General features: G+C 43.8%; 1 protein-coding gene across 1 annotated transcript in view; it reads left to right on the top strand.

The window, feature by feature from the left end:
• man1a2 (mannosidase, alpha, class 1A, member 2) overlaps positions 1-16,327 on the top strand; it is a 162,438-nt gene that overhangs the window by 39,959 nt on the left and 106,152 nt on the right. Inside the window, exon 4 of the mRNA XM_083921419.1 lies at positions 14,402-14,498. Within this exon, the coding sequence (XP_083777545.1) occupies positions 14,402-14,498 (97 nt within the window). The remainder of the gene's footprint in view (positions 1-14,401; positions 14,499-16,327) is intronic.

Below are 16,327 nucleotides of genomic sequence, written 5' to 3'. Positions count from 1 at the left end.
TTCCTAGTACTGTTTACCATGGTTTGTGCGTGTGACTTTATTTGCCATGTCATCAACGCACACTGACTGACGAAAAAGCATTAAAAAGGGGTTTGCTGACAGATGATTTGACTCTCAGGGAGTCAGCCCTATAGGCTATTTAAATGGCATAACTACAAGGTGTTAACAGGGGGGGTAACCATCGTAGAATAATGCATGGACACGCCCTAATTTGAGTAAGTGTTGGACTGGAGGACTGGTGGTAAATTCCTTTATTGGGTGTAAGGCAGAGGGCATCTCAATCGTTTTAAGTACAGCAGCGTTGTAATGAGCCTCACCAATTAGAGTTAAGGTGACAGAGAGAGAGAGTGACAGTCGGGCTGACAGAGGACAGGATTACCTTACATCGGCTCTCTTTTCCCCAGGGCTGCCACCGCAACAGAACAGCTCTATCTCCAGCTTTGTTTCTTTTCTTTTTTTAAACCACTAGTTCAACAGAAAAGACCAAATAAAACCGGGGTCATCTTTTCTCCGTCTGGACTAACGAGTCAGATCACAGCTCGGACAGGGAGATGCGTTTTCACCGTTAGTCTTTCGGCTTATACAAAGGTCCACCTGTGTATGTACTGTATGTGCGCGCCTGAGTGTGAGCATGTGTGCGTGTCTGTATATCATGAATTGATAGGATGGTCTCGGTGACAGCTTTGGTCATGTCGACTGTGCAGCACTGCAAGAGATAAAGAAGAAGCAACCTGTATGCAGGGGCATCATAGATCAAGCTCCATTTTTTTCAAGAGCGAGCAGGCAGCGCAGGGAAAATTTTATGCTTTCAATAACTCTGATACCTGACATTTCAGATTGGCTGCCAAAGCGCAAGGCGGAGGGCTGCAGTGTGGGAATGGGTTCCTGCAGCTCCTCAGGGACCCAACAGAAGTGTTGCATGTGTAGAATCCTTTAATATTTTATGTGGTGGGAGCATGCAATCAGCTTAACTACGGGTAAACATGGGATTAAAAACTAAATTTAACATGTGAACATAAGGTATCATTAGTCATTGCCTAACCTGTTGCAGTTTGCAGTTGATGTTTGCACCTGCAGCAGTTAAAGCCACTTAAAAGAGACATTTAAGGAAACCAAAATGTGCTGAAAGCAAAATGTTAATTTTAATAATTTTCTACCTTTTAGTGCTAATGATTACCTGAATTTTGATGCTTATTCGGGAGTTCACTTTGTGTGCTCTGCCTTTAAATGCCAACAGCCTGATCAACTCAACAATTGCCTTGCCACATATTTTCTTGCCCCTTTTCCTTTTAAAATAAGCAAAACAAAGCTGACTTTGAAAGACTACCAGCCCACAACGCTCCTCTGTTACTTTCATCTGTGCCAGGAAGGGACCCGTGGAGGAAAGCACCTGACAACTGAAGTGAATAAAATGCACTGAATTTTGAAGTTTATCACAAGACATTCCTGGTCAGTCTCTTCTCCGGCTCGTTCAGTAATAGCACTCAAGGCACGATCAAATGAGGTCATTATGTATTTATAAACAGCTTCAGAAATGCTGGTACTTTTTGCCACCTGCAGTTCTGTGCTAATTGCAGCCTTCGCTAAAGTTTGTGTGATATGTGACATTGTGATATTTGGCATACAGTATGTCGTTTGCATGGCTTTTGATATTTGCATGTATTTAGTAAGAGAGGGGAGACAAATCAGCCTTATAGCCATCAGGAAAACCCTTTAAATCAGCAGTGTGGGTGTGTTTTGCATATGTTAAGAGCAACATATTCAATGTTCAACATGTTCATATACACATTCAAACTGCCACAGCATCCTTAAGTTCACCGTCCGTCTCTGCCAAAGTTGAAGTGGTAATCTAAGTGAAGGTGAAGAGCTGGGTACAAATATGTATGGCAATAGAAGTCCCCATCTCATCTCATCTTCAGCCTCTTATCCGGGGCCGGGTCGCAGGGGCAGCAGCTTTAGCAGGGGACCCCAAACTTCCCTTTCCCGGGCCACATTAACCAGCTCTAACTGGGGGATCCTGAGGCGTTCCCAGGCCAGTGTGGAGATCTAATCTCTCCACCTGGTCCTGGGTCTTCCCCGAGGTCTCCTCCCAGCTGGACGTGCCTGGAACACCTCCCTAGGGAGGCGCCCAGGGTTCATCCTTACCAGATGATCCTGAACCACCTCAACTGGCTCCTTTCAACGCAAAGGAGCAGCGGCTCTACTCCGAGTTCCTCACGGATGCTGAACTTCTCCCCCTCTCTCTAAGGGAGACTCCAGCCCCCCGCAATACAAGTTGGTTTTGAATAATGACTATGTCCTATGACTGGGTATCGCCACTGATTTACCCGAATCCATTTGATCACAAGGTCCCGAAAGAAAGAGAATTATGTACAAGGAACCCTCTAACCTTAATAAAAGCCGCCTCCAGCTAAGTTAGTGTCAGTGTCTTGAACCTGATGTCAGTCAGACTCAGATGAGGAATATGTTGTGCACTAAAACGGTCGACTAGGAGGCGTATCAGAATGCTAAGTGTAGTTAGCATCTTGTCTTAGTTTCTGTTGTTTGTTAGCTTGTTAGCTTGTAACTGTCAGTGGCTGACAGCTATGATGGAAGTGTGTTTTCTCTCTGTACTGACAGTCCAGTCCGCTCTGAGCTCCAGGTGTTTCAGGTTTTTTTTTTCTGGTGTTGTGTCTAAGCCTTTCCCATGTCGAATAAGTTTCACATATTAGACAGTGATTGGTTTACGGATAAGTGACGTTACATCTAAAGCTGCCCGGGATACGTTTAAATGTGAGGTTACAGAGAAGTGCACAGACATCTCCTCATTCAAGAGAGACATGTGAAAACACCTCTCTAGTGACAAAATGGGCTCAGATCCAAGTCACTAAAGTCAATGTCAGACATTTTAGAGGACAGAAACAGAGGTGAAAAATATTCTAAAAGTGATGTATAGTCTTTGATTACCAGAGAACATCAATATGCCGCCTTACTGTGATGTCAAAACGCAGGGTGCTGTAATTTTATCAATCGATAACAGGTCATTATTTATGTAATAGAAAAATAAATTATGTTTTTAGTCGGGAGCTTTTCTGGTTTTAAATGAGGTGTTTGAATACACATTGGTCCTCCTGCTCTGCCTCTCGTTAACCTAAAAAATAAATCAAAATGCAACATAGTAAGTATTCATTACTCATGGGAGGACATCAGTTAAAATGGGACTAAGCATCCTGGGAACTTCAAGCACAGTATAGAGAATAAATATATAGAAAAAATAAGGAGCAACTCATCAAATGGACAAAATCACGAACAAATAAAGGTGATTGACACAAACTCAGTCAGTCCACTACAATCATTAAGTGGTCCTGCTCACTAATATGAACTTAATGCACTAAAACAGTATTATACTGTATTAAAATGATAGCTACAATAAACAAAATATATACTGGATAAATGTTTTTGATAACCTATTATCATGACTTGGATTCAGATGTGACTTTTTAGACAATTAAACATTGTTTTGATCCAGAAACAGATAGAAGTGACATCATCATGGGAGCATTGAACTGTTAGATTTGTTTGTAGGTTTCATACAATTTACTTTGTTTACCGTATCAAACGCCACTATCCATTTGCACTCTCGGCTCTGGAGCTGTGTAAAAACGGCCTATCTGGACTCTTTTACTCTCTCCATTTCACGGGGAATTTATTGCCACCCCCCTGCCTAAGTGCCATGAATGTATTTACTGCAGAAGCAATTCAGATGTCACATCCCCGCCACCCTCGTGCATCTTCTGAAAGGCCTTCCGTTAAGCCAGATAGGAAGCCTCCATGGGGCGAGTTGGAAGGAGATGAGAAAGACGAGGGCAGGCGGGCGGGCGGGCGCTTCAAATCAGTCAAACTGACTCTGGAGGTCACTCAGAGCGGCACATAACTCCAGCTCAGCTCTCCAGCTCCCCAAACCTCCAAAAGCATGTCACTGTGTGCCTCTTCTGCGGGAGCTAAGCTGATTTTAAATTTTTCTTTTTTCAAACAATGGCAAAAGTAATGGCCTTGCTCTTAGCCGCTGACTCGAGGGGATTTATGAATATTTTACCGCCCTGTGGTTTGGTGTGTCTGTACATTGTAAGTATGTGTGTGTGCGTATGAAACCGTGGCCCATCAGCGATAAGGAAAGGCTGTTGGTCCTTTGGGAAAGAGATGGCCGGCATATTGTGCCCTTTTTTTAAATTTAGAACAGGCAGCAAGCAGGCAATCGGTTGCTATTGTGAAGGTCACAGATCCTATAGACCATGGGTGTCAAAGTCAAGGCCAAGAATGAATGATCTTGGCCCCCTGGATGATGTTTGATTAGTATTAGAACCGGCCCGCACCTCCAGCCTCCTGCTGGTGTTATTCACGCACCAAAACTACATTACCCACAATGCAACGTTAGCCCGCAAACTCACTGCAGCGCCGCGAGTGGGCCGCCTCGGCCTCATTATTCATCAGCATTCAGGGCAGATGTCAACTTTCAGCCCCAAAATATTCATTTAGTTATTAAATAAAATATGGTACACTGTGTTAGGTCTTGGTTCAATAGGTTTTTAATATGTTTTAATAAACATTGAACCAGTTCGGCCCTCAGCTTGTAGCAAATTTGTTTTTATGGCCCTCTGATGTGTTTGACTTTGACATCCCTGCTATAGAGTAGTGTGCAGTGTTGTCGGACGGCAAGAGGCAGGGTTACCTGGCTCTTCTGAGGAAGTTAGCCGGTCTTATCTTAAAGTTACTATGTGCAGGATCTGAGCGCTGTGCTTACAAGATAGATATACCAGAAATCAGTATTTCATCTCTGTTTTCATTAATGCACTGTTGTTGTGCATTTTAGAATAAGGGGTTCACAATTATAAAATAATAATCAGAGCCTCAATGCAAACTTTAAATCGGTGTATTGCACAATGAGCTACACTCTGCATCAGAAAATGTCTTTTGATTAATTGCCCAAAAGGTCCAAATAATGTTCTCCAACAAACATAACAAAATAAAGACATAATTTCAGTTTGTTTAATTCTGTAATAATAATAATAATAAAGGATCTCTGAGAAGTTTCAGTTTCGTTTTTTCCCCGTTAGGAGTGGAGCCTCTTCCCAAACAATTTAACAAACGATCTTTGAACAAGTGAATCTCCAACGCTGTCGGAGTTTTCTGAGGGTTGGAAACACGCGACCGTGTAGAGACAGAATTCACATGCTGTCGTGCAAATAAGATTCATTCATCTTCAACCGCTTATCCCGGGGTCGGGGTCGCAGGGGGGCTGGAGCCGATCCCAGCTGACACCGGGCGCGAGGCGGGGTACACCTTGGACAGGACGCCAGTCTATCACAGGACACATAGAGACGAACAGAGACAGACAACCATTCACACCTAAGGGCGATTTAGAGTCATCAATGAACCGAACACCTGCACGTCTTTGGATAAATAACATAAGGCTGTTTAGTTTGTTTACTAAAAAGACAAAGTGTAGAGCTGTTCTATAGGAAAGGATCCTTAAATGACTTCTGTTGTGATCCGAGGCTATTCAGAAAATACAATTATATAAAATTTACATTTTATGGAAAACAGCCATTTTATCGGGCCTAAATTACGTGATTTTGTATCTGTGCATAGACCTGCGTACACATTGATGCCCGAAACACTGCTGCTGAGTAATGCTTATTTATTTCTTTATTTATGTGTGAAGTAAGGCAGGTCTTGGCTAGACACACAAATGCTTTGGGTTGGCCGGCCACTGCACCATATCTGAGGCATAGCTTTGCCACTCTCAAGCTCGTCAGTGGATGGGGAAAGGGAGGGGAGGAGTGGTTTTTCATCTCCCTCAGACCATGACCTTAATAACACAGGGCCACTCCTGGGCTGCCAGTTCGCTCTGAATTGAGCTTGAGCGTATAATGTGGCATGATTAATAAATTTACGGTGGCAATATAGAGACGAGGCCGGATGGAAATAAGCAGATTGCCATAGAAGGAGATAATGGACATCTACAGTGACAGTCCTCCCAATCATCTTGGGCACAGAACAGGACACAAGGCATAAATTATTAAGTTGCCTGACGGTCCTCAGACACAGATACCACATGTGATAGTGACTGTGTGCATATTTATGCGTTTTAGCCGCTGACGGGGCGGATTAAGATAAGTGTAGTGATTGATGTTGATACAATGTTCGACTCCGGGGTCACCTCCAGACGCCAAAGATCGCCGGGCCCTCAGGATGACAGAGAAAAATAGCCATGTGTCAACAAATTCCTTATGCCATTAACTGTCAGGTAATGAGGCTAGCAAAACTACACAGGCTAATGAGGCCAATGTTGATCTGCATCATTACATCACATCAGTCAGCTGATGTGATGTAATGATGCAGGGCCCCCTTGACGTTATGTAGTTTTTTTTAACTTTCATTCTGATCAGTTTGAATAAACAGACAAAGGCCTCGGAAAGACTGGCATACAGTTATAATGCGTTGGTCGGAGAATTAGAGCAGCGGGGACAGTATTGCATCCGCTTTACTGCACCGTTGTGACGAAAAGAGAGCTGAGCCAGAAGGCAAAGCTCTCAATCTACCGTTCAGTCTTTGTTCCTACCCTCACCTGTGGTCATTAAGGCTGGGCTACGACCAAAATTACTAGATCCCGGGTACCAGCAGCCTAAATAAGCCGGCGTCCCCCTTAGAGATAGGAGAGGGTGAGAAGCTCAGTCATCCATGAGCAACTCTGAGTAGAGACACTAGAAAGGAGCCAGTTGAGGTGGTTAAGGACATCTGGTAAGGATGAACCCTGGGTGCCTCCCTAGGGAGGTGTTCCTGGCACCTCTAGCCAGGAGGAGGCCTCGGGGAAGACCCAGGACTATGTGGAGAGATTAGATCTCCACACTGGCCTGGGAACGCCACAGGATCCCTCAGTTAGAGCTGGTTAATGTGGCCCCGTTTGTCCAGGGAGCTCCAGCACTAGCTTCCCACATGCTTCCCTTAATCGTTATAACAAGCACACATGGACCAAAAGAAGAAGAAATTTCTTCGTCCATAGTTACATGCAGATAATCTTCTCCAAACTAAATATGTCCATGAATATGAGCAATGTTTTGACCGTGTGACCGTGGGGTTTGCTATTCCAGAGACTTGTGCCACGTTTAAAAATATACACAAACGATATCAAAACCGGTAGGCCTATATATTGACTATCAAATATTCAACATATGCAGAACGTATAGAGGCCAAGCCGCTGTAACCTAGAATTAAATAATTGTTATAATATTGAAAATAACTTTTTTATTTTAAGTCGTTTCAATGTGACAAATGTAGCAAAACTTTCCCTGCATTTTAAAGCTTTTGTACGTAACCCAACAATAGACATTTGAAAATGTTTCACTAAAGTAAATGCTCCTTATTTCTGCATCTGAAGTTGTTTGTGCCCCAGGGATTGCTTGCACTTGCACTCAACAGTGGTTTGTTTAGTAAATCAGGACAGTCAGCAACTGATGACGCTGTGTTTTAAAGACCTGCAGCAAGACTTCACCACGTTAGCCTGTTGGACTAAGCACGGTAAAAAAAGGAAATGGTGGTAATGACAAAAAATGAAAACAAGAAAAGTCTCTTTTCTCTGTGTTCATATTGTCAAAAATGTCGTTGTAAACTTCATTAATGAAAGTGCAAATAACAGGCTTTCTGTTCATTAACAATATACAGGAGCTAATGCAGTTTCACATTGTTGAGTCCTGTAATGGTAAATTTGAATATTCCTTTTTACTTGAGAAAGAGAAAGGCAGAACAGAAGGCTTTCCCCCCAAGTTATCAGATCTCTTTTTCTTTGCTACCCATTTGTGTATTTTAATGTCTAAACCTTGTAATGGCATTTCAAGTTTCGGAGACAGTCAACCGCTCACTGTCTCATGATGTATTCAAACCCTTTTGCATTCTGAACTGTGTCGATCAGACCTCTTAATTATACGGCTGGATGTCTGTGAAAAGACAAGAGTGTGAAAAGATACCTTGAGGAGGGGGTCAACCCCACAGTAGACAAAGGATGTAATACACATTCAAGGGGTGGGCCTCAGGTATAAATGTTCAAGTTTCCTGATGCTCACGGTCTTTCTTCATTTCGAACCGCTCGCATGTTGATTGACCTTTTCTTTGCAAAGAAAATAAAACTTTGTCGGCCGGCAAGAATTCGTTATTTCATTCTTCACCAAGAGCAGAAAATTTCCACGACAGTCCTTATTTGGAGCTGAAAAATAAAGTTTTTACTGTAGAGGCTTATTAATATAAATGTATTTAATTGTTGTGGACAATAGAACAACATATTTTCAAAAGTAGGCTATGCTTTATGAAGTATGACTTTATGGACAGGATTACAGTGACTCCCAGTCTTAACCGAGCAGCTGTCACAGAAAAAGATGATGAATCATGCAAAGGAACAGACTGTGTTTGTCTGTCCTTGTTACTTTGGAGACATGTCAGGGTTGAACAGGCTCTCTCCATCCTACACTACAAGCTGCTGGCTGTTGTCATGCTCCACGGTACCCAGATGTAGTCATTCACAGTGGGTACTAACTGACAAGAGGACCATCCACCACCTGGACTCACTGAGAGCCTAACAGCTGAGGGTGACGGAGAAGCCAGCTGGGGCACCAAGTTGAATGTAAAGGATACAGGATCTTTGACACGATGTGGGTGGAACAAAGTTTGTTAAGGGATTTGTATTTGGTTTAGTTTAAAGGATGTTTGCACAGTCACATGGGAGTTGCTATATTTTCTGTTCCTCAGCAGGTTGCAAACCGTTTTCCACCGTATACAGTAACTTGAGTAACTACCTGTTCTGCTTTTAATGTTATAGGAGATGAGTGAGAATGGGTTCTCAACCAAAAATGATGCATATCAAGTTATTCTCACACCGTAAATGCAGCCCGTACTAACAATTGATCTAATGTAGGGCTGACCTGAAGGTTTCTGAGCTTGGTAATCATTACTCAAAGGCTTCAGAGTGGTTTTTGTGTGTTTTTAATACGTTCTGTCATCCAATCCACACTGACTCCATCTTCCAAATACATCCCTGCTCAACTCAGCCTTCTGTCCGCAGCAGCTGACAGAGTGGACAACGGCTCGCTCAGCCTTCACCGGGCTGACTGACAGCAGAAAATTTGCTGACCCAAAATCACGTCGGCTCCACGGGGAGATATCTACAGTAATTCAATGATTTTATTTCCCCGCCCAACCCTAGAGGATGACTGGAGTGACTCAGGCAAGCGCACAGACCGGGCATTGATCCATCATTGTAGATGTAGTTAATAACTTCAATTACGCACATACAGCAGGTGTGATATAAATAACTGTCTGTGTAGATAACACTTTGCTAAACTTGACAAAAATAGTCGAGTGGATTGACACATGTAATGGAGTTCGAGAGCGTATCTGTTCTGTGACGGACGTTTCTAAAAATACTCTCCGTGTGGATTGGCCATAGGCTGCTTTACTTTCGTAGTTGTAAATAGATTTTTAAACCCTAATTAGGAAGGGGAATGACGAGTAAGTGAGGGGACAATCGACGAGAGAGCGACCGCCGCCAGTGCCTGGAGTTCTTCTCTCGCCCTGCGGCAAGAGTCTGATGGATGATGTGAAGCTTCGAATATAATCAGACATTTCTCACTGAAGCTTCAAAGCCCCCAAAATTATATTCGGGACAATCCAAAGACGTGCACGTGTTCGGTTAATTGATGGATCTACAAAATTGCCCTTAGGCGTGAATGGTGGTCTGTCTCTGTTCGTCTCTATGTGTCCTGTGATAGACTGGCGTCCTGTCCAGGGTGGACCCCGCCTCACGCCCGATGTCAGCTGGGATCGGCTCCAGCCCCCCCGCGACCCCAACCCCGGGATAAGTGGTTGAAGATGAATGAATAAACATCCCCAATTGAATGTAATAGTATGCTTTAAAAGACCAGTTGGGAAACCCCTTTACCATATTGCTTTGAGCCGAGGTGGTTTGGGACACTTTGTTTGGGCAGTCTCGGTCACGTACGCCACTTGACGAGAAAATCCGAGCCACAGTGATTAGTCTTTTTTAAAATAACATGTTATTGGAAAGTGCATCTTGCTGTGCTGGTGTCACATTTTGAGGTATTTTTTGCTCATAAAGTGATCCATGAACCCCATGAACCGCCCTGTCGTTGAGATTGCCTCTGTCAAAGGCTTGTCTCAGGGTAACACTTTGATAGCACTTGTATTTTTTTCATGGCTTGTATCCCAAAGGGCTGAACAACAAACAGTCATCAGTTAGCTAAAACAGAGCGGGGTGATAATTTTCTATGATTTTGGGACTATTGGGGACCTTTTGACATTACTCAGAGCCAGCGCTTCAGTGTTAACATTGGAATAGATATTGATTGATGCAGGTTTAACTTTTACTCGTTTGGCTACCCACCTAGTGTTTCTGTACTGGCTCTGCAGCCAATTGTGCAGTCTTTGCCGATGAGGTTCAGCTCTAATTGCGGAATGAACCAGCGGCTTCGGCCAATGCAAACCAATTTTTCCCCTCCTTTCCTTTGTGGCTCCCAAGATGCTGTGATGGCAAGAGGTAGCTGTCAGAATCAATCTCAGAATTTTGTAGCCTAATGTCCAATTAGTATTCCAAGGTCCTTTAAATAAGCAGTTTGTCAACATTGTTGAGCACCCCACACTGTTGCGCTTGTCCTTGGCATATGGACCAATCAAAATTTGATGAAGCATCCAATCAACACAGATCACAGGGAGCCGGCCAACACTTAAGTGTCCATGTCACGGTCCGTATCAATTTGATTTACAATACTTGGTGTGTGCATTGTGTGCGTCATGGAAAGCCACAAGGCCAAGAACACAATGAAGCTCCTGGCCCGTGTCTTTATTAGCTTGGCTGCCTGCCTGCTCCAAGGAGAGGAAAAGGGTCTGGATACTCACGCTCACAGGGGGGCATAAAGAGGTAGGCAGACATGCTGGCAGGAGAGAAATACAAGGTGGCTGACTGGCTACCTCCTGGTATGTGATGCAGTGCACTAGCTGTGCGTAGCTCTTGTTTCTACTATCCCGCCTGGTGCAGCACGCATTATTTCTCTGATACTGAGCTCTTTGGGGATCGCTCACCATACTGCAGAATTAAAGAAAGAGGACACAGGAACAGATGCACCAACATGCACAAACATGCACATAGAGCTCTACCTGCTGCCAGTCCAATCACATTTTAAATACTGTTGATAACTGGTGACTAGTGAGTAGACAAAGTAGTGCTCGGCGGTTTGACCAACACTTCGGATCACAGTATTTGATAAGAGTGTGCTGGTTACGCTCATCATATTCATTATAGGTTTATAGAATAGACTGTGTGTAAAGATCCCTGAAAGTGAAGCCAAAACCTCTGAATCGCCCCCTGGTGGCTGGCTGCAGTATAGTTAATAGGGGTCCCCTCTCATTACACTCACAGCACGCCTTGACTGTAGAGTTTTTCATGGTGAACACTGTTATATATATATGTTATGCCAAGGTATGGCGATATATGCGTATGTCTCAGTTGACATTCTGTTAAAATGATTGCAGAAATGTTCATATTAGCTTTTGTTTCTACTTTTTGTAATCTCTCATTATTATTTTTATTACTTTTGAGGAGTTCAAAGTTAGTGACAACACAACATCAACAGTCAGTAAACAAACAAACAAACAAACATAGAAAAAAAAGGTAAGACTTTGTTATAAACAGTTCAATAATAGCTTCTTAGAGATGGATCTCCTTTCAGGACTGTCAAACAATAACCCAATAATGCTATGATATTGATAACAATGAAGCTCCAATAAAGTATAAGTACAGTAAGAACAACCGTGTGCTGCGTTATTCTGGGCGTCGGCGCCGACTCAGTCATCATGATCGCTGTCATCATCGAGGTCATCATGAAAAATGATGTGACAAGCTGACAGGCGTGTAGAAACAGAGAGGCTGGCAGATGGACAGATAGGACGGCTGCCAGGCAGACAGACACAGTGTAGAGGAAAAAAAATCAGCAGATGTCCTTAAAATCCAGACAGTGACTGACACGACCACATAGACAGGAAATGTACTTTTCTGAGGTCGTCGATGCCACTCGAGTAAAGGCTGTGGAGGCGGAAGAAAGGACTGGAATTGAAAGAGAGCGACGACGTTGTCCCGTCTTCTTCTGTTTGCCCTGGAGCTCTTCTTCTCAGCGTCAGCCTCCATGTCGGGGGCTCATCTCACAATCTCAGGCTCCTTTTTGATCCTCGTCCTCCTCCAGGAGCCGATTGTCTTTCAGGCTCGTGTGAAGAATAGGATTTTGTTCCGTACGGTAGATAAATGTCTACACACACTGAGGAAGTAATGCACCAAAGACAAAATTCAACCAGAGGGCTTCAAAATGTGTCCTCATTTTGTTTTAAATGTGTTTATTGTACATTTGTGTGTGTGTGTGTGTGTGTGTGTGAAGGGACCTGCTGTTCAGTGTAGAAGGCAGATTTGTCTCTTTTACGTCACGCTGCGGGCAAAACAGCGAACTTTGATTCGGTGGCATCATCGACCAGATTAGAGTCTTTGGGGTCATGCCCTCCCTCCAGCCCTGCTTAACCACCAGTGAGTGAGTGATGAGTGTGTGTGTGCGTGTGTGTGTGCGTGCGTGTTCTTCTTCATTATTGAGTTCAGTTCCCTGTTGTTAGAGGCAAGAAGAGTCTAACATTACATTATCATTCGTATGCAAGGCTCGTAGCAGTTAAATTGACTAATTGCCGACAGAAAGCACCTAAATCAAAATAAATGGCTTTTAAACAGGAGAGGTCTCTCTACCTACCGCACCAGCTAGGGTTAATGCTGATGCTCATGGTATGTATTACCTGGCTTATTTGGCAGTAACATGCAATCGCATAGTATTGCAGATTTTTCAATTCCTCTCCTCTTCAGTCACATCCTCTCCTGTCCCGCCTGCAACTAGTGTTAAACGCTGAAGCCGGGCTGTGAACTGGATCACACCAGTCCTTGCATCCGTCCAATGGCTGCCCATAAAGTACGGACTTCAAGATACCGCTTATCACGTACAAGGCCCTTCACGCTCTTGCCCCTCCATACATCTCTAAACTCTTACATCCCTGTATCACCTCTAGGCCACGCAAATCATTCGACCAAGGTATTTTATCCATATTGCGCTCCCCTCTGCAAATCCAAGGGTGATTGCACTTTTGCTACTGTTACCGCCCCCACCTTTCCTTTGTTAGATCAGCCGAGTCGATAGACTGCTTCAAAAAACATCTCTACCTTCGCCGTATAGGGGCTGTAATGAAATTGTCTGTGTCTGTGTTTGTACGTGTCCTTCCTGTTTGTAGCTGTATTTGTGCATTTGTATCCTGTAAAGCAGTTTGTAATATGGATTTAAAAGGTGCTATAATAATAATAATAATAATAATAATCGGAGTAGAGCCGCTGCTCCTTTGCGTTGAAAGGAGCCAGTTGAGGTGGTTCAGGATCATCTGGTAAGGATGAACCCTGGGCGCCTCCCTAGGGAGGTGTTCCAGGCACGTCCAGCTGGACGGAGGCTTCGGGGAAGACCCAGGACCAGGTGGAGAGATTATATCTCCACACTGGCCTGGGAACGCCTCGGGATCCCCCAGTTAGAGCTGGTTAATGTGGCCCGGGAAAGGGAAGTTTGGGGTCCCCTGCTAAAGATGCTGCCCCCGAGACCCGACCCCGGATAAGAGGCCGAAGATGAGATGAGATGAGATAACATCTTGCTTACTTATTCACATAGTCGTTTTTATTCATTTGAATGATTGAGAGCTATACACTTTTTTCTGTTCTGCAATGTAACTTTTAGTGGTGCCTTTGCCGTAATTCACATTGCGCTGAAATCTGCATTTAATCAACGTTAAGTAAAATTCTGAATATCGTTATTTAGCCATCTTAAAATACTCATTATCTGAGGGAACAATCATGTGAACCGTACACCATTTCTCCATTTCTCTGTCGCTGAGATGGACGGCACAAAGCTGCAGTGTTGCACTGTTAATAATACATAAGCGGCTTGTGGTAATTGCTCCAAACACAGCTGTGAATTTCAGCCTGCTAGCACCTGATAGCAGTGTTGAAACAGAGCAGTTGATATTGGTAGTAGAGCAACAAGTTAGTGTTAATGAGAGGAGAGAAAAGGGTCAGTTAACGACAGCAAAATGCAGAACTGACTCTCCCTGATGTGGATTATTCTAAAACCATAACGTTACCAAATGAACGAATCTCCCAACAGTGGAATATCCAGGTCCAGTCCTAGTGAGCTGCAGGATTTATGGCTGTGATGTGACACTCTTTTCTTTTCCACGTCGATCGTCGATTTCACACCTTCTCATACGCTGTTCTGTTGTCATTTTCATTTTTCAGATGATGAAGCATGCATGGGACAGCTACAGGCAGTACGGCTGGGGTCACAACGAGCTGAAACCCCTCGCCAAGAAAGGACATTCCACAAATATCTTCGGTAAGCCCGACAAACCCTCTCTCCCACCGCTGTCTGTGCACATCGGCAGTTTGCTCGCACAGTTGTAAATCACACACGGATGCATGCATGAATGCACACACACTCAGATACACGTACACACACACGCTGCCTTTTCCCTTGTGGACTAGGTTATGCGATAATGCCTGCGGCAGGATGCATATCACTTTGGGAAGAGTGTTGATGAACAGAAGCGCGAGATCACGGAAACCAACAAGCCGAGAACACACATCACTAAAAGGCCCGATAAAAGGGAAATGTGTTTGAAGAGCTGCTTATATTTCACTAGTCCTCACTCAGTAAAATCTGAGGTACTGTAGGAGTACAGCACATTGTGAGGTCTTTGTCAGGGTCTAGTCATAAGGGAAATTCCTGTTTGTAGTAACTTTGCCATTGGCAGGGATAATAATTTCCACAGAGAGGCTGAACGGTCTCAGTGCAGCCTCTCATCATCTGTGATTTGTTTTTTGAAGACTGTTATTTTGTATCCGCCTCTGCAGCTGCCATCCACGAAGCACAGGTCACACGACTTGGACCGCACTTGTTGCCGTGGGAGAATTTAGAGGTTGTCACAGAAATACTTTATAAATGATCAAATTCAATTGGAAAAACCAGACTTTAAATGTTGTATAACTTGTTTTAAAGTGAGTGTTGACCAAGGCTTGTGAAAGAAATTCTCTGGAGTCCTCAGTGTTTCTCAAATCATGTCTTTACTAAATACTGCATGCATAGGAGAGAGGTCTACCAACAGCCGGCTCTCCAACAGTCTCCACCTGTCTCCAAGTCACTTCAGCATTTATACAGTTACATCAAAAGCACCTTACAAACACAAGGACATCAAAGTAACCAAATCACACTACCCAATGATTATGACCCCATTGGATGTTATCAGTGTTTTACGACCACCAAATGTCACCATTTGCAAACCCCATGTGACTCCTATCCACAGCTTGAATGTTATGTTAATCAACATACAGGGATTTACATCATAGATAAATAAAGAGTTACAAAGAAGGTAGGACAATCTCTGGTTAGTTCTCACACGCTGTCCTCAAATCATCAGCTGTGTGGTGCCCACAGTTCAATCACTGCACTCCACTCATTTGGCTCCAGCCTGCGAGCCAGTAGACACGGATGTAAACAATGCCGGACTTTGTTAGTGAGTAACACTGAGTGTAAACAGAACTTTTGTTTGTTTACAAGAACATTTCACTGGACCCCTTTAAGACGTCCCCTGTTATTTCCTGTGTGAACCCACCGGTGAACACAACGCACCACACTAGAATACACCACTTTCCCCCAACATTTTTCCGTTTTCTGTTTTCCACACTTGCTCGTCTCCTCGGCCTACACCGCCACTACACCTTCCTCTCTTTTCCGGCTTCCTCTGTGGTCTTGTAGCTGTCAAAGTGGATACAGACGAGGTGAAACAATATCTAGAGATCCACAGCCCCAGCTTCATAAAGACAATATTATTAAAAACCTTTCATGGTGAGCAATAGGTGGATGAAGTGGCTGTGTGCTGCAGGCCTCCTTGAGTTAATTATTGTTTACGTATCAGTAGATGCATTATAAAAAAATTTGAATTCTGAATATTCAACTGATATTAAAGTTTAAGTAAACCCTACTCTTCAACCAGTCGACTGGTCGATGATGGAAAAAAAACTAAATGGACTGTAAGGGCGCACTCACACTGTCCTTCTGGGCTTTAGGGTACTTGCCCCCCCTCCCTCTCCCCCCGCGCCCCAGGCCCGTTTGTACTCACACTACCTGGGCCTCGCGCAAATGCTTCTTGCTGCCTATACGTCATC

The sequence above is a fragment of the Echiichthys vipera genome (genome assembly GCF_963691815.1).
Source record: "Echiichthys vipera genome assembly, chromosome: 10".
Lineage (NCBI taxonomy): Eukaryota > Metazoa > Chordata > Actinopteri > Perciformes > Trachinidae > Echiichthys > Echiichthys vipera.
The sequence above is the reverse complement of the archived record's forward strand: the minus strand, read 5'-3'. Positions and strand labels throughout refer to the sequence as shown.